The 21,759-nt window shown below is 51.8% G+C and overlaps 3 protein-coding genes across 3 annotated transcripts in view; 2 read left to right on the top strand and 1 right to left on the bottom strand.

The window, feature by feature from the left end:
- Positions 1 to 21,759, bottom strand: part of SPRYD3 (SPRY domain containing 3) — a 99,264-nt gene that overhangs the window by 34,612 nt on the left and 42,893 nt on the right. The window lies entirely within an intron of this gene.
- On the top strand, positions 12 to 4,817 carry IGFBP6 (insulin like growth factor binding protein 6). The gene is made up of 4 exons (XM_050749036.1): positions 12 to 615; positions 3,151 to 3,296; positions 3,480 to 3,599; positions 4,504 to 4,817. The coding sequence occupies exons 1-4, from the start codon at positions 285 to 287 to the stop codon at positions 4,624 to 4,626; spliced, it is 720 nt and encodes a 239-aa protein (XP_050604993.1). The 5' UTR covers positions 12 to 284; the 3' UTR covers positions 4,627 to 4,817.
- On the top strand, positions 5,957 to 19,900 carry SOAT2 (sterol O-acyltransferase 2). Its single transcript, XM_050748884.1, has 15 exons — positions 5,957 to 6,133; positions 6,633 to 6,688; positions 7,603 to 7,739; positions 8,056 to 8,115; positions 8,401 to 8,508; positions 10,901 to 11,177; positions 11,615 to 11,684; positions 14,185 to 14,269; positions 14,735 to 14,780; positions 14,970 to 15,099; positions 16,672 to 16,769; positions 17,189 to 17,287; positions 18,463 to 18,598; positions 19,094 to 19,239; positions 19,439 to 19,900. Exons 1-15 carry the CDS (start codon positions 6,052 to 6,054, stop codon positions 19,487 to 19,489), a joined length of 1,581 nt encoding a protein of 526 aa, XP_050604841.1. The 5' UTR covers positions 5,957 to 6,051; the 3' UTR covers positions 19,490 to 19,900.

Consider the following 21,759-nt stretch of genomic DNA (forward strand, 5'->3'; position numbering starts at 1 on the left):
ATTCCCGGGAACAAAGCAAGAAAAATCAGAGCAATTTGGGAAGTAAACAGAAACTGCAAAGGGAGGGGGAAAGAGGAGTGAGGAGGACCCAGGTTGGGGGGGGCCCTCCCCAGTCCCACCCAGTTTAGGGAATGCCCCTGCCCTCTCCCCCACCCCCCCCCCTTCACCTGGCTCTTAAAGGGCCCGGCCCCTGGCCGGCGGCTACTTAAGACAGAGGGGCGGCGGCGGGCAGCAGCTGCGCTGCGACTGCTCTGGAAGGAGAGGACGGGGCACAAACCCTGACCATGACCCCCTACAGGCTGCTGCCGCCGCTGCTGCTGCTAGCTCTGCTGCTCGCTGCCAGCCCAGGAGGCGCCTTGGCGCGGTGCCCAGGCTGCGGGCAAGGGGTGCAAGCGGGTTGTCCAGGGGGCTGCGTGGAGGAAGAGGATGGGGGGTCGCCAGCGCAGGGCTGCGCGGAAGCTGAGGGCTGTCTCAGGAGGGAGGGGCAGGAGTGCGGGGTCTACACCCCTAACTGCGCCCTAGGACTGCAGTGCCATCCGCCCGAGGACGACGAGGCGCCTTTGCGGGCGCTGCTGCTCGGCCGAGGCCGCTGCCTTCCGGCCCGCGCGCCCGCGGGTGAGTCCGCGCCCCGCCCCTGCCCCGCCCACGTGAGACCCGCGTCCTCCAGGCAGGGTCCTGGGGAGACGAGAGTGGGTGGCCCTGCAAGCCTTTGCGCCCTGACCCTTGACGCTTCCGACTTTGGGGGGCACATTTGTGTGGGGGAGAAGGGGCAAGTGCAGGAAGCTGGGGTGCGGCCAGGGGACTTGGAGATACAGCAGAAAGTGTCTGCGCTCTCGGTCTTTTTTGCTCGTTTTCCCTTGATGTAGTGTGTGTGCAAGTGGGAACTTGGGGACGGCAGGGGGAGAAATGGAGGGTTTTAGGGCCATCCCATGTGCTCCAGCAGGCCCAGCTCCTACAACCCTAGACGGCAAGCTGGGGAAAGGACACAAATGTTGTTCTCAGCTTCCACTTTGAGAAAGAGGGAAGGGAACCCCAGACTCCGAAATTCTGCACACACTGAGAAATGGCTCGTTTCCTCCTAATACGGGTGTTCGAAGCACCTAAACAGGAGGGGTCTAGAACCGAAGAGGCCCCAAATCCAAAGTTGTATTAGACTTGAGTAGGGACTGAGGGCAGGCTAGGGCGTAGGGTGGGGGAGAGGGGAGAAAGAGTGGGGGAAAGAGGGAATCTGCCAAATCAGGGTTATGATTTAAACCTGCTCAGAACTGTTCACCCATCCTACCCCACCCTGCTCCAGGGAGGAGAGCAGAAGCTGAGTCACTGGGTGGGTGGGACAGAAGTGAATCAGCACTGAAAACATGGGGGGCAGCAGGGAGATGGGGAAGACAGGAAATGCAAACTGCGCATCCCAGAGTCTCTGGGTTCCTTCCTCTGGAGGGGATGGAGAATTCACTTGGAGTTTCTTTCAGTCCCAAATGCTTGAGTGCAGGCTTCTGGGGGTCCTCCTAGAAGGTGGTCTGGGTGGATGAGAGAAGGCAGTTTGGAACTACATGGGTGGGTGCTAAATGTAGGGAATGAAGGACAAGGTCTGGGGAGGGGCGGGCATCCTGAGGAAGGAGGATCAGACTCAGGGTTGCAGGGGAAATGTCTCCTGGGTTGTGAGTGGTAGTTGGGAGCTTATCTTTGGGCACAGAGGGAGAGGCAGGATCCCTTCAGGGGTTCTGGTATCTTATTAGATATTAGGCAAATTCCAAGCAGTACATGCTCCCCTTTCTGCCTTTTCCTATCCCTGACTTATTTCCTCACCCCTTCCCAGTCCTGAGCTCTCCCCGGACCCTCCGGAAACTTTCTCCAGAGCCAGGAGCAACCTGCAGATTGGAAGCCCCTCATTCCCTGCACCTTCTTAATCTGCCCTCAGCCTATCTTGGTTAAGGGTTGAATCCATGTGCTCCTGGGACCACTGGGGTTGAGCTGGCCTGGATCACAGGGTATCAGAAGGGAGAGGTTCCCACTGCAGTGCCCCAGAAGTAACCACATGTCAGGACTGGGAGGGGTGGGTTGAGTCACAGCAAGGTCACAGCAGGGACACACATTCCATTTGGGTCCCTGTTGGCCCCCCTCCTACATCCGTTGCTCTCTGCCCCAGCTCCCTGGCTTCGTGCGCCCCCTTCTGGCCTCTGGTGGAACAGCCAGGTCTTTTCATCCAAAGTCCAAAGCCCTGAATAGTCCTTTGCATTTGTTCTCCATTTTTCATTTATTTTATTATTTATTGTAATTCATTAATTTATTTTTAAATTAATTAATTTTTAAAACATATTTATTTATTTATGTTGAGACAGTCTCACTCTATTGCCCAGGCTGGGGTGCAGTGGTCCAGTGTCTCACTGCAACCTCCACTCCCCCAGGTTCACGCCATTCTCCTGTCTCAGCCTCCGGAGTAGCTGGGACTACAGGCACCTGCCACCACGCCAGGCTAATTTTTGTATTTTTAGTAGAGACGGGGTTTTACCATGTTGGCCAGATGGTCTCAGTCTCCTGACCTCAAGTGATCTGCCCACCTTGGCCTCCCAAAGTGCTAGGATGACAGGCACGAGCCACCGAGCCCAGCCAATAATTTATTTATTTTTGAGACAGGGTCTCACTCTGTTGTCCAGGCTGGAGTGCAGTAGCACAATCATGGCTCACTGCAGTCTTGACTTCTGGGGCTCAAGCAGTCCTCCTGCCTCAGCCTCTAATGTAGCTGGGACTACAGGTGCATGTCACCACACCTTGGTAATTTAAAAAATTTTTTTGTAGAGATGAGGTTCTCATTATGTTGCCCAGGCTGGTCTCAAACTCCTGGGCTCGAGCAATCCAATCCTCCCACCTCTGCATCTCAAAGTGCTAGGATAACAGGCATGAGCCATTGCACCCATCCTCATTTTCCATTTTTCCTTTCCAAAATGCATCTCCCTTATAAGCCTTAAGCTCACTATGGGAAATACTGGGGAATATTGTCAGGAAAAGTAATGTAACTATTTGTCAGAGAAAGAAACTAGGGCCAGCATCATGCAACAATGGGGCATAAGGCCCTCCCTTCCTGTGGGCAAGGCCCTTCTCCACATGGCTCTGGCTGATTTCTGGCCTCTCCTTCTCCTATTCCTCCTGCAGTTGCAGAGGAGAATCCTAAGGAGAGTAAACTCCAAGCAGGCACTGGCCGCCCACAGGATGCGAACCGCAGAAACCAACAGAAGAATCCAGGCACCTCTACCACACCCTCCCAGCCCAATTCTGCAGGTGTCCAAGACACCGAGATGGTGCGTTTGGAGCTGGTAGAGAGCAGGAGGGGTGGGAAGCCCTGGAGACTGCCATCTGAGACTGCTCCCTTGGGCTTGGAGACGGCTCCATTGTCGGTCCTGGGTGCTTGCCTGGTGGGCCAGAAGGTTGGAACAGGGAACTGGGCTGGAGCGGTTCTAAGCTGCCTGCTTTCCCTCCCCCAGGGCCCATGCCGTAGACATCTGGACTCAGTGCTGCAGCAACTCCAGACTGAGGTCTACCGAGGGGCTCAAACGCTCTACGTGCCCAATTGTGACCATCGAGGCTTCTACCGGAAGCGACAGGTGAGGCTATTTTTCTTCTCCCCCTGTTCCAGTAGAAGGCTCCTGCCAGGGAGTGGGGACAATGGGGCTTGCAAAGCTGCATAAATAAGACACTGCCCCATCTTTAAGGATCTTCCAACTTTAGGAGAACATAGAGAATAATATAATTTGTTATACAAACTTAGAGAATAATCAACCACACACTGTGGGAGAAAACCTGCTGAAGGAATGGCCTAACTCAGTGGCTCTCGAACTTGAGGCATCGGAATCCTCCGGAGGGCTTATGCCACACAGATGGCTGAGCCCCACCAGCAGCCTTCCTGATTCAGGAGGTGTGGGGTGGGGCCTGACAATATGCATTTCTAACATGTTCCCTGGTGATCCGGATTTGGGAATGCCACTTTGAAAACTACTGTTCCAGGCTAGCAGAATGCACACAATTTATTGGTTGAAGAGGGGGAACTAAAGAGAGGGAACCCTGGGCTGGGCGCGGTGGCTCATGCCTGTAATCCCAGCACTTTGGGAGGCCAAGGTGGGTGGATCACGAGGTCAGGAGTTGAAGACCAGCCTGAACAACATGGTGAAACCCCGTCTTTATTAAAAATTACAAAAATTAGCCGGGCGTGGTGCTGTGCACCTGTAATCCCAGCTACTCGGGAAGCTGAGGCAGGAGAATTGCTTGAACTTGAGAGGTGGAGGCTGCAGTGAGCGGAGATCATGCCATTGCACTCTAGCCAGGGCAACAGAGTGAAACTCTGTCTCAAAAAAAAAGAGAGAGAGAGAGAGAGAGAGAGGGAACCCAGTGACCCTTGCTGTCCCAAGGGGACCCTCAGGTGTTTTTGCATCCTCAGACTCAGACATCCCCTCTCATTCTCCTGCTGGAAGCCTCTGGCCTCACCCCTGACCTGTGTGCCTCTCTCTCCAGTGCCGCTCCTCCCAGGGGCAGCGCCGAGGTCCCTGTTGGTGTGTGGATCGTATGGGCAAGCCCCTGCCAGGGTCTCCAGATGGCAATGGAAGCTCCTCCTGCCCCACTGGGAGCAGCGGCTAAAGCTGGGGAATAGAGGGGCTGCAGGGCCACTGGAAGGAACATGGAGCTGTCATCACTCAACAAAAAACTCAAGGCCCACGATCCACTTTCAGGCCCTGCCCCATGGGCCCCCTCACCCCTGGGCCTTTACACATGCGGTTGGAAACAGTGTTGGTGTTGGCTGGGGTGTCAATAAAGCTGTGCTTGGGGTCGCTGGCTTGTGTCTCTGTGTCTACCTCTCACAATTCTGGAGCCCCTGGCCCTCTCTTTACCCCACTACAGTTCACTCACAGCATTTCTTCTTTCCTATGGATACCTTTAGTCCTTCCTGTGACAGCCAGGCAGAAGCTTCAAGCCATCAAGCTTCACAGAGCTGCCCACCAGGAGTTGGGAGTGGGAAGGGGAGACACTGAGATCATGGCCTTAATCTGAAGTTGTGACCTTGTTTCTAACATTGATCTTTGGACATAAGGGGAGGGGAAGGATTAATAGTTAATCCCAGCAGGAACCCAGCAAAGAGGAACTCTCAAAGCACGTACCCTTCTGTTACTTCCTACTAAAAAAAGAAGGAAATTATTACTAATATATGAGCTCATCCCATGGCCCTGAACCATGTGATTTTACCTGGACTACCTCATTTTGAGCTTACAATAAGCTTGTGATATAGGGATTTTTGCCCCCATTTTTCAGAGGAAGACACTGTGGCTTGAAATTTGGGGTCACTTGCCTGAAATTATATAGCTGGTAAATGACAGAGGGAGGTTTGCATCTGGTTCTTCCGTATGTGACAACACCTGATATTCCTTAGGTGCTTAATACGTGTTTGTTTAGCCTCCTTTCTGCCTACATGCTCACCCAAGCAGGTGTCAGGAAGCGCAGATGTTCAGGGGCCCTGGCACTCAGCCTTTCCTGGAGGGGCCCCAGCTCCATGAGTAGCACGGTGCTAACCCCATCAGAATATTACCACATGCATCAGTCACACACCTTGTGGTGAAAGGGAGCTGAACGCACTGATACATGAAGACATTTCTGACTCCTCCCCGACCTTCAGCCTGCTGGGAGAGACTGAAGGCCAGCCATGCTAGGTGACAAGCTTCTGAGAGGCAAAGTTCCCCTCCCCGCGACGTACCCAGCCACTATTCCTGTGTGTGTGTGGGGTTGGTGGATAGCACCCTTGGAGCTGGGCATCTGGATGATGGTTGGGGTGTTAGGGGGATGTGGCCATCCCTGGAACAGACAGCAGAGTGAGGCCTGAATCTGAGAAGCTCTGCCCTCCGGATCAGATAACCTATTGCGCTCCCAGAGGCCCCCTCCTCCTGAAAGGACTTTAGTCTTTGGAGCTGTCACCTGAGCTGAGTGGGACAAGAGTTCTGTAGGGCAGGCCACACTGCAAAGGAAGGAGGGAACACAGGCAAGGGCTGCCTGCTGCCCACTGGAGACCGCTCCATGGAGCCAGGCGGGGCCCGTCTGCGTCTGCAGAGGACAGAAGGGCCGGGAGGGGAGCGGGAACACCAACCCTGCAGAGATGGTGAGCCGGCCTCGCCCTCGGGGGGCACAGAAGGCACCAGCGGGTGGTGGGGCAGGAGGGGAGAGATGCGCTATGGAGAGAAGGCTCCAACTGCCTGATGCCAATCCTTCCTGCTGTCCAGAGAGGCCAAGGAAGGCAGACCCTGGCCTCAGCCCTGAGCCACCCAGCTGGGAGATGGAACAGAAAAGAGCTACGTCAGAGCTGTGGCCTGGCCTTATCTTTCTGACTCTTTAGCCCCAGAGGGTGAACGGAGTAGCTTCCCATTCCCTGAGTGCCCTGTTCCCAGTAATGTCACCAGGCCCCCTGCTTGCCTATGGCCGCCTCACCACTGGCAACAGCAACTTCCCCTTCTAGTAGCCCCACCCATGAAACTAGATATTGGCTGGTTGGGGTGAGGGTGGCTGCTGAGCACACAAAGCATTTCCTGAACACAGGATGCCTCTGGGTCTGCAGAACCCCAACTCCTCCTGTTGACTGTGCCTTTGATCACTCCTCCCAGGAAACACTGAGACGCACAGAGCCCCGGACTTGGTGAAATGGACCCGACACATGGAGGTGAGGGGCGTCAGAGGTCAAGTGGACAGATGCTTGGTCGCAGGAGGCAGGAGTGAGGCTTGGTGATAAAGATGCCTTGTTTTGGTTTTTGCTTTTTGTTTTGAGTCAAAGTCTTGCTCTGTCGCTCAGGCTGGAGTGCATCAGCACAATCTCAGCTCACTGCAACCTCTGCCTCCCAGGTTCAAGTGAGTAGCTGGGACTACAGATGAGTGCCACCAGGTGTGGCTAAATTTTTTTTTTTTTTTTTTTTTTGTATATTTAGTAGAGACGGGGTTTCACCATATTGGCCAGGCTGGTCTTGAACTCCTGACCTCAAGTGATCCACCTGCCTTGGCCTCCCAAATTGCTGGGATTACAGGCGTGAGCCACGGTGCCCAGCCTGATGACTTGTTCCTGGTACAAAGATCAGGTTAGAATTAAGGGTAAAGATGTAGGGGTTTGAAGCACAGGTCCCGAGGGTCATTGAAAGCCAGTAGATAGAGTCTTCCTGCTAGTGTGGCTGGAGGACAGGGGTGAGGACTGACAATCAGAGGTGACCAGGCTGGAATTCAGACCCAGGGAGGGGAAGCCTTGCTCCTGCTGTCACTCCCTGATCCTTACTGATGCCCCGGGAAGCCAGAAGGAGATCAACTCTGGGCAGGAATCATGGCTTGTTCATCTTTTTACCACAGCACTTAGCATTGTGGGGTCCTACCCCACCAGCAGACCCATCACCACCCCACCAATGCCTGCCCTTCCCCCCACAGGGCTGCCACTGCTGACCACTGATCCCCCATCCCTGCAGACCCCCCAGGTTTTTTTTTTTGTTTTTAAAGCACTATGCCTGGCATAGGTAGAAACTCGGTGAATGTCTGGTAAATGAAAGGATGGCTGACTGGAGGGACAGTGGGCTCTGCCCTGGCTTTGTCCCACAGGCTGTGAAGGCACAATTGCTGGAGCAAGTGCAGGGACAACTGAAGGAGCTGCTGGATCGGGCCATGTGGGAGGCTATACAATCCTACCCATCTCAAGACAAACCTCCGCCCCTGCCTCCCCCAGATTCCTTGAGTAGGTGAGTCTAGGGAGCAGCTGCGCAGGCTCCTCTGTAGCAATGATCATGAGCTATCACATGATGTGCCCTTGCCAACCTTGGCAGGACTGCGACTCCAGCCTTCCCTCTTCCCCACTTATCTTGTCTTCCTAACACTGGCCTCCACCTACTGGGCCTCACTCTGCCCTGGCCCTGACCTTCCACCCGGTCCTGCCCTCTGGCCCTAGCCCTGGCCTCTCCCTACCACTCCCCTTGGCTCCCAAGTATTGACCTTCTGCATGGCCCTGCCCTCTGCCCACTGACTTCTTCCTGACCCTGAACAAACATCTCAATTCAGGACCCAGGAGCCATCCCCGGGGAAACAGAAAGTTTTCATCATCCGCAAGTCCCTGCTTGAGTAAGTCGGGTGATGACAAGTAATGGGAGGAAAAGAAAGGGCTTTGGCTGGGGGTCACGGTACCTCATTTCTCATCCCCAGGCTCTAGGTGGTTTGTGGGGAGGACTTGGAAAGGGTTTCTAAGGTGCAGGTCCCCTATTTGCCCTGGGCGTGGTTGTGGAAGAAAGGCCTTTAGCTGGAAGTTCTGGATCGTTAGGCCCCATGCCTCATGTGTACAGTGTCTGAGCTAGTTCACACCACCCTGAGGACCCTCCCACACTGACCTTCAGGCCCCTGTCCCTCCAGTGAGCTGATGGAGGTGCAGCATTTCCGCACCATCTACCACATGTTCATCGCTGGCCTGTGTGTCTTCATCATCAGCACCCTGGCCATCGACTTCATTGATGAGGGCAGGTAGGTCCCCTTCTCACCTGGGACAGACACACCTATCTGATCAGACCCTCTGGGTCCTCAGTGCCCCACTTGCCCTTGGGGCAAGCGGACACAGGTCCCCCCTTTGGTTATTGGACATGTACCAACTTTGCTCCCAACAACCTTCCCACCCGAAACACTCTCTAGGATCCCTTCCTTCCCCAGCCTTGGTTGGCCCTTGGTCTGTCCTCCCAGGGCCAGTCACTCTCAAATGCTTCTCAATGACACCTTGCCCTGAGGCAGATGTGTGTGTGTGCACACATGCACACCCATACACACTCCTTTCCCAGTCAGTTCTATTCAAGTAACCTCCATTGAGCACCTCCCGAGTACCAGTCCTAGTGTTCAGAGAAATGAGGGGGCAGACCCCACTCCTGTCTGTGAGGCACTCCCAGTCTTGTGGGGAAGACAGACATGTACCCAAGTGCCTGGGTGGGTCATTTCCCCCACAGAGCACCCCACCCAACTGTGAGGATGAGCTTCAGAGAGCTGTATAACCTGGGGGTCTGTATTTTCAGGACTCCAACCATTCCTGGACCAAACTGAGGGTTGGGGCTGCTATTTCTTGTGGCCCAATAACGAGATGCAGATGAACTGGGGAGGAAGAGAGATTTTATTTCTATAACTGGTTACAGGGAGAAGGCCTGTAAATTATCACTAGGCCAACTAAAAATTGCAATTTCCAGAGCATATATACCTTCTAAGCTATACGTCTATGTGTAAGTGTGCATTCATCTAAAGACATAAGTGATTAACTTCTTTTAATCTATAACTAAGGTCTGAGTCTTGAAGACCTTCTTCTGGAGCCTCAGTAAGTTGACTTAATCTAATTGGGTCCAGGTGCTGGGGTGATTACCCTTCTCTTGTCTCCTGCTAGATCATGGAGGTTTGAAGAGCTTCTTCAGACCCCCAGCAAAACTTGTTTAATCATGCTTTGAGGTTCAGGAAAGGCCTAGGCAAAACTCTTGGTGGGCTTTTGTTACATTCCGGCCTTTGTCTAAGGGCACTGGCTTTTAATATTTAACTTAACCACTCAGCCAGTACTGAAACAGTTGTTATGGAGGCCTGTGTTAGTGAAACCTGGCCTGCCACAGCCCCTCTCCCTATGTCAGGCTTGGGAAGCAATAACAAAAACAGGACCAAGGATCCACAGGTTCAGCAACAGCATTGCCTTTTGGTAAAATTTTTGTTGTTAGTTCTGTAAGTATTAAAAGGGTAAAATCTACCGCTAGGTTTGCATAAGAAAAAAACAAATTAAAAAAATTAAAAATGATAAAATCTCAGTAAAAAGCTCAAATACATGTTTTCCTGTAAAGGGGGTCCTTCTTGACCACCTCCTTCAATCCCACACTGCTTTCTGACTGGGCGCAGTGGCTCATGCCTGTAATCCCAGCACTTTGGGAGGCCAAGGCAGGCGGATCACTTGAGGTCAGGAATTCAAGACCATCCTGGCCAATATGATGAAACCCTGTCTCTACTGAAAAAAAAAAAAAAAAAAAATATATATATATATATATATATATATATATACACACACACACACACACACACACACACGAATTAGCCAGTCGTGGTGGTGCAAGCCTGTAGTCCCAGCTATTCAGGAGGCTGAGGCAGGATAATTACCTCAACCCAGGAGGCGGAGGTTGCAGTGACCAGAGATTGCACCACTGCACTCCAGCCTGGGTGACAGAGCAAAACTCTGTCTCTAAAAAAGAAAACAGTTTCTGAGTTTCCCTCCAGAGCATTTTCCATGCATTGACATTCAGTACCAAAGATAGGTACATTGTGGAGGTTTCACATAAATAAGAAACTGTACCTATTATTGTGTAATTTGCTTTTACTCACTAACAATTTATTTTAGGGATCTTTTCATGTTAGTCCATTGGTTTGAAGGACTGCAGAGTATGGAGGTGTCAGATTTGTTCACTTAGTCCTTTACTAATGGACAATTAAGTTGTTTTGTTTTTCCCCTTAACAAACCACACACTCTTAACCTAGGCTAACAAAACACTGAACAACCGGCATCCTATTAGCTCCAACCTACAACAGACGCTCCAAAGGAACAAAACTAAGTCAGTCAGTCTAGTTACCTCATATCCTAACATGTGTTGTATATAGAGTACTGAGCCCTTAGCAACGCCATGAAACCAGAGAGGGCTCTCAAGGTCATTTAGAATCAAACTCATGCCATGACTAAGTCTCCTGGAGCAACGCCCTGTGCCACAGAGGTGCCGTCTTGAACACCTCCAGAGACGGGGAGCTCACAACCTGATCAAGATACCTCAGTTCATCTTCCAGGAGCTCGGACTGAAGAGGAAGGGGACAAGAATGGACTTCACTTGTCTACTTTGTCTCTCCTCCCCACTCCAAGGCTGCTGCTGGAGTTTGACCTACTGATCTTCAGCTTCGGACAGCTGCCGTTGGCGCTGGTGACCTGGGTGCCCATGTTTCTGTCCACCCTGCTGGCGCCGTACCAGGCCCTGCGGTTGTGGGCCAGGCCTGGGGCCAGGGGCACCTGGACGCTGGGGGCGGGCCTGGGCTGCGCGCTGCTAGCTGCCCATGCCCTGGTGCTCTGCGCACTGCCAGTCCACGTGGCTGTGGAGCATCAGCTCCCGCCGGCCTCCCGTTGTGTCCTGGTCTTCGAGCAGGTGAGGGCCAAGCCCTGCTGGGGGACAGGAAGGAACGGGTGGGCGGGGCCATCTCAGCAGAAGGGAGTCCCCCAAAGAGGGGGCAGGGCCCACGAGAGGGAGGGCAGAGACTGCATTGGCAGGGGCGGAGCTAGTTACCGGGGCAGAGTCCGTTACGAGGGATTTGGGGAACCTGCAGGCTGGAAGGCAAACAGTGTGACACCGCCATCACAGGAAGTTGACCGGAAGACTCCGCTCTGGCCTCTCATCCCAGCAACCTTCATTCATCCCAGCATATGTTAGGCTATACAGCCATCAAACAAAAAGAAAAAATATGGACTCTGACCAGACAGATCTTACACTCTGCCTGCCTCTCAGAGGTAACCCAGAGCACAGAGAGGTTAAGCGATTTGCTTAAAGCCACACAGCAACTTGGCCTCCCTTCCACTCTGCCACAGGTTAGGTTCCTGATGAAAAGCTACTCCTTCCTGAGAGAGGCTGTGCCTGGGACCCTTCGTGCCAGAAGAGGTGAGGCCTTCATCTTGCCCGGTTGTGAACTCAGTCCTTTTTTTTTTTTTTTTTTTTTGAGACGGAGTCTCGCTCTGTCGCCCAGGCTGGAGTGCAGTGGCCGGATCTCAGCTCACTGCAAGCTCCGCCTCCCGGGTTTACGCCATTCTCCTGCCTCAGCCTCCCGAGTAGCTGGGACTACAGGCGCCCACAACCGCGCCCGGCTAATTTTTTGTATTTTTAGTAGAGACGGGGTTTCACCGTGGTCTCGATCTCCTGACCTTGTGATCCGCCCGCCTCGGCCTCCCAAAGTGCTGGGATTACAGGCGTGAGCCACCGCGCCCGGCCAACTCAGTCCTCTTGACTGACTGAACGAAGCCAGCAGGTGCAGGATCCTGATAAAATCCCTGCCTTCCTAAGCCCAGGTTGCCCACCAGGCACAGCCCTGGCCTCCAGCTGGGCTCTGTGGGCTTTCATCGATAGGCATTCTCAGCTCCTGCCTCTGACAGATGGCACCTCTTGTTACCCAGGACTTCTGGCACTTTCCTATTTCCTATTTCCAGGCCCAGCCTGTCACCCAGGCTTTGTTGTTCCATTTATAGAGCACATGCAGTGTATATTTAGCATCATTCTTAAGGGCCCTAGAATTTTTGGAATGACAAGTTGGCACTGGCTCCAACTTAAATCACCAGCTGCATTAGCCCTTAACAAGAGCCCTTAAAGTCACCAGCTGCAGGCTGAGCACAGTGGCTCACACCGGTAATCCCAGCACTCTGGGACACTGAGATGGGAGGATTGTTTGAGCCCAGGAGTTCAAGACCAGCCTGAGCAACATAGTGAGATGGGGTCTCACTTCAAAAAACTTTTAAAAATTAGCCAGGTGTGGTGGCTAATGCCTGTGGTCCCAGCTGTGTGGAAAGCTGAGGTGGGAAGATTACTTGAGTCCGGGAGGTGGAGGCTGCAGTGAGCCATGACTGTGTCACTGTACTCCAGCCTGGGCAACAGAGTGAGATCAAGTCTCAAAAAAAACAAAAAAAAAGTGAGAGACATGCAACTCTTTCTTTCACTCACTTGAACACTTAAAGACCATTTCAAGGTTATTAATTGGCCTAATTTCAATTTCAATTTTTTTTTTTTTTTTTGCGATGGAGTCTTGCCTTGTTTCCCAGGCTGGAGTGCAATGGCGCAGTCTTGGCTCACTGCAGCCTCCACCTTCTGGGTTCAAGCGATTCTCCTGCCTCAGCTTCCTGAGTAGCTGGGATTATAGGTGTGCATCAGCACACCCAGCTAATTTTTTTGTATTTTTAGTAGAGACAGGGTTTCATCATGTTGGCCAGGGTGGTCTCGAACTCCTGACATCCAGTGATCCACCCATCTCGGCCTCCCAAAGTTCTGGGATTACAGGCATGAGCCACCATGCCCAGCCAATTTTTTTTTTTTTTTTTTTTAGAGACAGGGTCTTGCTATGTTGCCCAGGCTGGTCTTGAACTCCTGGGCTTAAGCAATCCTCCTGCCTTGGCCTCCCAAAGTGTTGGGATTACAGGAGTGAGTCATTGAGCCTGGCCCCTAACTTCAATATTGTTGTATCTCAGAGAATAGGAAGGCTCGAGGAGAACAGAAGAGATGGGAGAATGGCCGGTCAGTGCAGTAGTCAGAACACACACAGAATTTGTCAGTTAAGTTTGCTCTCTTATTTGGGTGTGTTTCATGATGCCCTAAAACAATTACAATAGTAACATTAAAAATCACTGATCACAGTGATTTTTGCTCAGGTGAGAAGATGGGGTAGAAGGGTGGACCTGTGACTCATGGTGGCGGAGAGGGGACATTTCTGGGAGGCCTGGGGAGGCAGTGGAAGGGTGGTGCCAAGGGAAGAGGAGGCCAGTGCTGGGCCAAAGGTCCAATGCCACCGGCAGCTGCCAGTGTCCCTCTCCAGTTAGGTGTCCCCATGCCCCCTCCAGGCCCTGGGCTGTGTGTTCTATGCCTGTGCACCATAACACATATAATAAAAAGAAGAAAGTTATAAATATTTCAGGAATTGCCAAAATGTGACACAGTGGCATGAAGTGAGCACTTGCCGCTGGAAAAAGTGGCACTGATAGGCTTGTCTCTTGCAGGGTTGCCACAAACTTTCAATTTGTAAAAGAGGCAATATCTGGGAAGTGCAGTAAAACAAGATGTACCTGTATTACGAAGTCCAGACAGAAGGGGAAGGAGAATGGGTTGTCGAACGTGTGGGTACCAAATGAAGCTCTGGCCACAGCAGGCCCTGCACTGGAAGATAGGGTGCCTGAAATGAAAACAGAAGAGATGGTGTTAAAGAGCCAGTTCCATTCCTGCCCAGCTTAGCTCCCCCAGCCTGCATCTAGGTCCTACATCCAGCTCCTTGCTTATCCCCCACCCCCACCCTATCCATTTCTCCACTCACCAGTCCCACTACCCTTCCCCAGCAGCCCCCTCACCTCTGCCCTCTGCCCTCTGCCCTTCCCCTTACTAATCCACCTCTCTCATTCCTCCCCAGGTGAGGGGATCCAGGCCCCCAGTTTCTCCAGCTACCTCTACTTCCTCTTCTGCCCAACACTCATCTACAGGGAGACTTACCCCAGGTAAGACCCTGCATCCCTTCCCCACATGCCCAGGCCCACAGGAACCTTACCCTTCTACTCTCCCCTCCCTGAGGTCCTCAGGCTCACCTCAGGCACTGGCCACTTTCTCAGGAAGCATCTAATAATAAAGATGGGAAATAGGTGACTGGTAGACTACCCTGTCTCCTTGCCCAGCCTATGATGACACTAGGGCAGCCCACTTTCCTGGTTTACCCAGGACTGTCCTGATTTTAGTTCTGAAAATCCTACCCATCCTACACACCTTTGTTGACATCCATGCTTAAAACCCTCTTGTCACTCTGTTATGGAAAGTTCAAAGTATCCTAGACCCCACCACCCTAGATAATCCTCCCAGGCCTGAGCAATTAAGGGAACTGCGGAGAGAGGGCCCCAAAACCTGTGCCTAGGCTGAGCAGGGAACAACATGAAAGAATGAGAAACATATTGTCCCAATTGCCGCTGCAGGACGCCCTATATCAGGTGGAATTATGTGGCCAAGAACTTTGCTCAGGTGAGAAGATAGGGTAGAAGGGTGGACCTGTGACTCATGGTGGTGGAGAGGGGACATTTCTGGGAGGTCTGGGGAGGCAGAGGGAGGGTGGTGCCAAGGGAAGAGAAGGCCAGTGCTGGGCCAGAGACCCAATGCCACCAGCAGCTGCCAGCGTCCCTCTCCAGTTATGTGTCCCCACGCCCCCTCCAGGCCCTGGGCTGTGTGCTCTATGCCTGCTTCATCCTGGGCCGACTCTGTGTTCCTGTCTTTGCCAACATGAGCCGAGAGCCCTTCAGCACCCGTGCCCTGGTGCTCTCTATCCTGCATGCCACGTTGCCAGGTGAGCCAACTAAGGTAGGGCTGGAGTAGCTGTGCCCTGGGGAAGGCAAATCAGGGAAGGCCTTGCTAGTTACCTTCCCTCTGTTTCAACACGTTCTCCTTCTGAGTCTCCCCTCACATCTGTCACCTCCTATCAGGGCCCACTGCCATGGTCTCGGTTCAGACCATCACTCCCCCTCCACATCAGCTTCCTACCCATCTCCCTGGCACCCAGATCTTTCCTCTCCCATCTACCCCTGACACTGCTGCCCAGGGGAACTTTCCTACTACAACTAATCATTCCCTACCCTCCTTCAAAAATTCTAGTGATAAGTCAATGCTGGCACTTTCGGATCAGATTTGAACCCTTGATGTGGCATCCAAGAGTCCTTCCCACGCAGCCCCAGCCTATCTTCTCATCCTACCACAAGCCCTGAAAGATATGTACTTCCATGCCTCCAGGCCTTTGCCCATACTGGCCACTCAGCTTGAGATACCCTTTCCCCACGTTCAGCCATGGAATCTAGTTGCTTCTTGGAGGCCCATGGCTGAGATGCCCCCTCCTCTGGGAAACCTTCCTTTTGTAGCCACCAATTACCACGACCCACCTGTTTCTCTGTACTCGCAGGCACATCAGTGCCACCGTACTTAGCTCCCATTACATTTGCCCTGGCATATGGTTGGACACGTCTTTCTGTCTCTGTGTCTGTGTGTGTCTCACTTCAATCACTCTATGAACTCCCAATGGCCCTTTGAGATTCATCTCCATCCCCAACATCTGGCACGAAGTAGATGCCAAGTAAATGTACATGAACACATGGATGAATAAATGAATGCATGAGGCCAGGCACAGTGGCTCACCACCTGTAATCCCAATACTTTGGGAGACCAAAGAAGGAGGACCGCTTGAGGCCAGGAGTTCAAGACTAAACTGGACAATATAGTGAGATCTCATCTCTACAAAAAATTTAAAAACAGTTGGGTGCGGTGGCTGACACCTGTAATCCCAGCACTTTGGGAGGCCGAGGGAGGTGGATCATGAGGTCAGGAGATTGAGACCATCCTGGCTAACATGGTGAAACCCCGTCTCTACTAAAAATACAAAAAAATTAGCCGGGCGTGGTGGCGGGCGCCTATAGTCCCAGCTACTCAGGAGGCTGAGGCAGGAGAATGGCGTGAACCCGGGAGGCGGAGCTTGCAGTGAGCCAAGATCTCACCACTGCACTCCAGACTGGGAGAGAGAGGGAGACTCTGTCTCAAAAAAAAAAAAAAATTAAAATTAAAAATAAAAATTAGCTGGGAATGGTGGCTCACATCTGTAGTTCCAGCTACTTTGGAGGCTGAGGTGGGAGGATCGCTTGAGTCCAGGAGTTTGAGGCTGCAGTGAGCTATGATCACACCATTGCAATCCAGCCTGTCTCAAAAAAAAAAAAAAAAAAAAAAAAGAATGCATAAATTTGTGAATTCCCAATAAATGAATGGTAAGAGTTGGGGCCCTGGTTTCTGGGCAGGGGCTCCTCAGAGCTCAGAGCAGGGCTGCCTGCGGGTCCATGTGGGCCAGCCTGACCTGCAGCCTCTTGTCGCCATCCACCAGGAATCTTCATGCTGCTACTCATCTTCTTTGCCTTCCTCCATTGCTGGCTCAACGCCTTTGCCGAGATGCTACGATTTGGAGACAGAATGTTCTACCGGGTGGGGCCTGGACCTAGGCCAGTTGGAAGCTGGAGGCAGGGAGGGTTAGGGAGGGATCTGGGGAAGATGGTGGCCAGGTTGGATGTCACTTCAGCCATGCTGTTCACCTCCCATAATAAGAAATGCAGTCCCCTAGATGTGGTTATAATGCCACCCCTCCATCTCCTGACAAGCCAGGGCTAACTGCTTTTGTGTGCATGGTACTACAGAATCTTCTCCTGAGAGAGGGAGTAGGAGGGAGGACAGGGCCTCCATGTCCTGAGGAGGGAGCTGGGAGGGTGTCTGCTGTCCCTGTTCTGCCAGGAGCCAGCCCTTCTGGAACACTGGGATAGGGTGCAGGCAAAGGGAGCAGTGGGGAGGAGCCGGAACCCAGATGCTTGCTTACCTCCTTTCCCCCACCTTGACCCCACTTTCTCCAGGACTGGTGGAACTCAACGTCCTTCTCCAACTACTACCGCACTTGGAACGTGGTGGTCCATGATTGGCTGTACAGCTACGTGTATCAGGATGGGCTGTGGGTATGGGCCCTGCAGACCCCTTCAGCTCCCACATTTAATGAGGGCTCTCCTTCCTTCCCTCTCCTTTCCTCCTGCTACAGTGTGGCATCTACACCACTCACCTTTTCCAGGCCTAAAGGCCCTTTTGATTTCATCTGTCCTCATTTTCTCATTTTACCCAACCCAATGGGTAGAAAGTCCTTGCAATCTTAGCTTTCTTCCATCTTTATCCTTAATTCCACCCTCTCCACAGGGCATTGTTTCCCACCTTAGCCTTCTAAGGAACATGCACATATCTATTTTCAGCTACCAAGGGTTTTTACATACATTTAATCAGCACAGTAACCCTGAGAAGTAAGTATTATTATATTCTCATTTTGAAATGGCACCTAAGTCCCAATGGGATAGTAGCATGCTCTTGTTTTTTTTTTTTTGTTTTGTTTTGTTTTGTTTTGTTTTCGAGACGGAGTCTCGCTGTGTCTCCCAGGCTGGAGTGCAGTGGCGCGATCTCGGCTCACTGCAAGCTCCGCCTCCCGGGTTCACGCCATTCTCCCGCCTCAGCCTCCCAAGTAGCTGAGACTACAGACGCCCGCCACCACGCCCGGCTAGTTTTTTGTATTTTTAGTAGAGACGGGGTTTCACCATGTTAGCCAGGATAGTCTCGATCTCCTGACCTCGTGATCCACCCGCCTCGGCCTCCCAAAGTGCTGGGATTACAGGCTTGAGCCACCGCGCCCGGCCTTTTTTTTTTTTTTTTTTTTTGAGATGGAGTCTCGCCCTGTCTCCCAGGCTGGAGTGCAGTGGCGTAATCTTGGGTCACTGCAACCTCTGCCTCCTGGGTTCAAGCGATTCTGCTGCCTCAGCCTTTCAAGTAGTTGGGACTACAGGCGAATGCCACCACACCCAGCTAATTTTTGTATTTTTAGTAGAGACGAGGTTTCACCATATTAGCCAGGCTGGTCTTGAACTCCTGACCTCATAATCTGCCCGCCTCGGCCTCTCAAAGTGCTGGGATTACAGACATGAGCGACCGTGCCCAGCCAGCACACTCTTAAATAAGATTGATGTCACCCCTTCTGACCTCAGATCCATATTCTCTCCACTGTACCACACTCTCCCTGGCTTCCTTAAGGTGGGGACTCTTTGTGGAGGAGCTCATGGAGACTCACTCTTCACTCCTTTCCTTACCCTGCCAGCTCCTTGGTGCCCAGGCCCGAGGGGTAGCCATGCTGGGTGTGTTCCTGGTCTCCGCAGTGGCCCATGAATATATCTTCTGCTTCGTCCTGGGGTTCTTCTATCCCGTCATGCTGATACTCTTCCTTGTTATTGGAGGTGAGCTGGCCTCTCTGCCACTGGAGGGGAGCCATCCAGAGGGAGGCCTGGGTCCTGCTCCTGGAGATCCCAGACTGATGGTGGGAGGCCTCCCCCCCAGGACTGAAGGCGAGGCTGCTGGGACTGAGAGGTGGAGTGGGGGAGGGGGTCACTTGGAAAGCAGGGAGGGAGGCAGCATTGGGAGGAGCCAAGCTGTATCCTGGGGCATGTGGGAGGAAGTTTCTGGTTGGAGAAAAGCACTTGAGGAAGACAAAGGAGAAAACTGAGATGAGGTTGAGAGGCTCAGTATGAGATTCAGGATATTAAAGTGCAAACTGAAGAATCCTGGTTTTACATGAGCCACTTTAGACCTCTACAAATTTCTGCACCTGGGTTCAAGATCTTCTCCAATGGGGTCTTCTTGTTCCATCTCTTCCCAATACCCTGGAATGGGAGGGAAGCCAGGGAGACAAGGAACTCCTGGAGCTGGAGTGACAACCTTTCCTCCTGCACCAGGAATGTTGAACTTCATGATGCATGACCAGCACACCGGCCCGGCATGGAACGTGCTGATGTGGACCATGCTGTTTCTGGGCCAGGGAATCCAGGTCAGCCTGTACTGCCAGGAGTGGTACGCACGGCGGCACTGCCCCTTACCCCAGGTAAGAGACCACAACCCTCACCCAGCTCCCCATCCGTGAGGACACACAGCCCTACAGCCAGTCCCTCCTTGTTCCCCAACTCACCAGTCACAGTCAGGCACCAGGGCCTGGCTTGGGGGTGATGGACTCTAACGTCTTGGATGCATGGGTTGGGTCACCAGGAATGACCTCATTCACAACTTATTCTTCTCTGGCTCAGACAACCTTCTGGGGGCTGGTGACACCTCGATCTTGGTCCTGCCATACCTAGAGGTCAGGGCAGATGACACCACCTGCCCAGATGACACCACCAAGTTCTCTGCCTGCAAAACCTGGGACCAGGACTCCTGTCTGCATTCCCAAAGTTGGCTCTGAGTCAAGGCAACCTGCACACAAGACCCCACCAGGGAATGTGCAAGGACTGAGATCTGCAGACTTGTGGGTAGCTGAGCACAGACCTCAGCATGGGGGTGAGAGGGGTGACTCTTCAGTCCCTATCCCCATGGGCTGGGTACAGGATACCCTCCTACCCCATGACTGTCTTGGGGAGACTTGGGGGACCTTATGGATTTGACGAATGTGGGGGAACTCAGAGGAACTGGGGCCACCCAGGTTTGAAAAGGGTCTCGTTCTTGATTTCGTATTCCTTCCAATACAGCAATAAACTCTGTCTCCCTTTTCATTAATTCATTAATTCATTAATTCATTCATCATTTGTTCAAGGCTCACTTGGATTTTTGTAGAGTTATGTCTGTAGAGGCAAGACTTCGTGATAGGATGGGTGAGAATTTTGGGTGCCCCCTGCCTTACCTCCTCTATGCCACCCCCATCTCCCAGAAACCTGACCTCAATGCTTCTTCCACCTCTTCTCCAACTCACATTGAATTTTCTAGCCCCTTTAATCCTTCTGCTCCTGGCAACCCCTAGCACATTTTGAGAGGACACGTAGCAGGCCTCCTTTCCTTTAGCAGACCCAGGAGAGGAATGCCTTGTACAGACCTGAAGCAAAGCTTTTAATTTCGTGAACCCAAGTTTCTACAACTATAATAGGGACATTAATATTAGGAGTGTCCTGACTGAAGGAGACATAAGGTCAGAATACTTCTATTCAAAGCTGTTTCAGAAACCAGACTGTGTGGTCTGCCCTCCCTACACTGATTCCCTGCCTGATGTGGCTCTGGGGAGACATCTGTGTAAGAAAAGGGGGAACATTAGTGTCAGGGGAGCTGAGGACCAAAAAAACCAGGGTCCCTAAGAGAGAGAGATGGGGTATTTCTTTTTTTTTTTTTTAACATTTCAACAGTATGCATAAGACATCTTTTTATGTCAATAAATATAGATCTATTTTGTCACTTTTATTTATTTATTTATTTATTATTTTGAGATGGAGTCTCGCTCTGTCACCCAGGCTGGAGTGCAATGGCATGATCTTGGCTCACTGCAACCTCCGCCTCCTGGGTTCAAGCGATTCTCCTGCCTCAGACTCCTGAGTAGCTGGGACTACACACCACCACGCCCGGCTAATTTTTGTATTTTTAGTAGAGACGGGGTTTCCCCATGTCGGTCAGGCTGGTCTCGAACTCCTGACCTCAAGATCCACCCGCCTCAGCCTCCCAAAGTGCTGGGATTACAGGCGTGAGCCATCGCACCCAGGCTCTTTTCTCCCTCTTTTTATGCCTTCTTTTGAATAAATTATGATTCCACAAGTGGAATGAATGGTACATTTTTATTTCATTTCTGTTATCTTATTGTATGTTCTTTACCCATCCCATGATTTAACTTTTTAGCTCATGTTGCTATTCATTTCATTTTCCCTACCCCATTGTTATTTTAGATGTTCTATATTTTTCCATTCTTCTGTTAGTTACTTTCCCTTCCCAGCAATAATAATAAAACACACATTTCTTTATGATTATTTGCAAATATGCCAAATATGTATTCCATTAAGATGTTTCATGTCCTGCACTTCTACCAATAAGAGAGACATTTAGAATCCTTTTTCTTACCTCTCTCACTCTGCTTCCAACTCCTAGGTTTTTCTGAGATAGGATAGTACTTTTGGTTGTAGATATAGTTAGATGTAGGTCAAGCTCCATGAACATTTAACTGTATAATATTTTTCTTTCTAAGTTTGTTGCTCACTACTTGTTCTTTCTTCTCTTCACCTTCCTGTGTCTTGATTTCTCTGTTCTGTTACCAAACCATTCTTTCAGGTGAGGTATGAGATTGATATACTCTCTGAATCCTTTGGATGGCCAAAAAGATTTATTTTGCCCTGACAGGTGAAAGTTTTCTCAGCTGGGTATGAGATTCCTGTGTAAGGCTGGGCGCGGTGGCTCACACCTGTAATCCCAGCACTTTGGGAGGCCAAGGTGGGTGGATCACTTGAGGTCAGGAGTTCGAGACCAACCTGGCCAACATGGTGAAATCCCATCTCTACTAAAAATACAAAAATTAGCCGGGCATCATGGCAGGTGCCTGTAGTCCCAGCTACTCGGGAGGCTGAGGCAGGATAATCACTTAAACCTGGGAGGCAGAGGT

The sequence above is a fragment of the Macaca thibetana genome, chromosome 11 (genome assembly GCF_024542745.1).
Source record: "Macaca thibetana thibetana isolate TM-01 chromosome 11, ASM2454274v1, whole genome shotgun sequence".
Classification (NCBI taxonomy): domain Eukaryota; kingdom Metazoa; phylum Chordata; class Mammalia; order Primates; family Cercopithecidae; genus Macaca; species Macaca thibetana.

Excerpts from the sequence above, each read along its gene's own strand:
- SOAT2 (XM_050748884.1), top strand. The coding sequence starts at position 6,052 with ATGGAGCCAGGCGGGGCCCGTCTGCGTCTGCAGAGGACAGAAGGGCCG. Across the intron at positions 6,134-6,632 it reads ACACCAACCCTGCAGAGATG|GAAACACTGAGACGCACAGA; the intron begins GTGAGCCGGCCT and ends CACTCCTCCCAG. Across the intron at positions 8,509-10,900 it reads GACTTCATTGATGAGGGCAG|GCTGCTGCTGGAGTTTGACC; the intron begins GTAGGTCCCCTT and ends CCCCACTCCAAG.
- IGFBP6 (XM_050749036.1), top strand. The coding sequence starts at position 285 with ATGACCCCCTACAGGCTGCTGCCGCCGCTGCTGCTGCTAGCTCTGCTG. Across the intron at positions 616-3,150 it reads TCCGGCCCGCGCGCCCGCGG|TTGCAGAGGAGAATCCTAAG; the intron begins GTGAGTCCGCGC and ends TTCCTCCTGCAG. Across the intron at positions 3,297-3,479 it reads GTGTCCAAGACACCGAGATG|GGCCCATGCCGTAGACATCT; the intron begins GTGCGTTTGGAG and ends TCCCTCCCCCAG.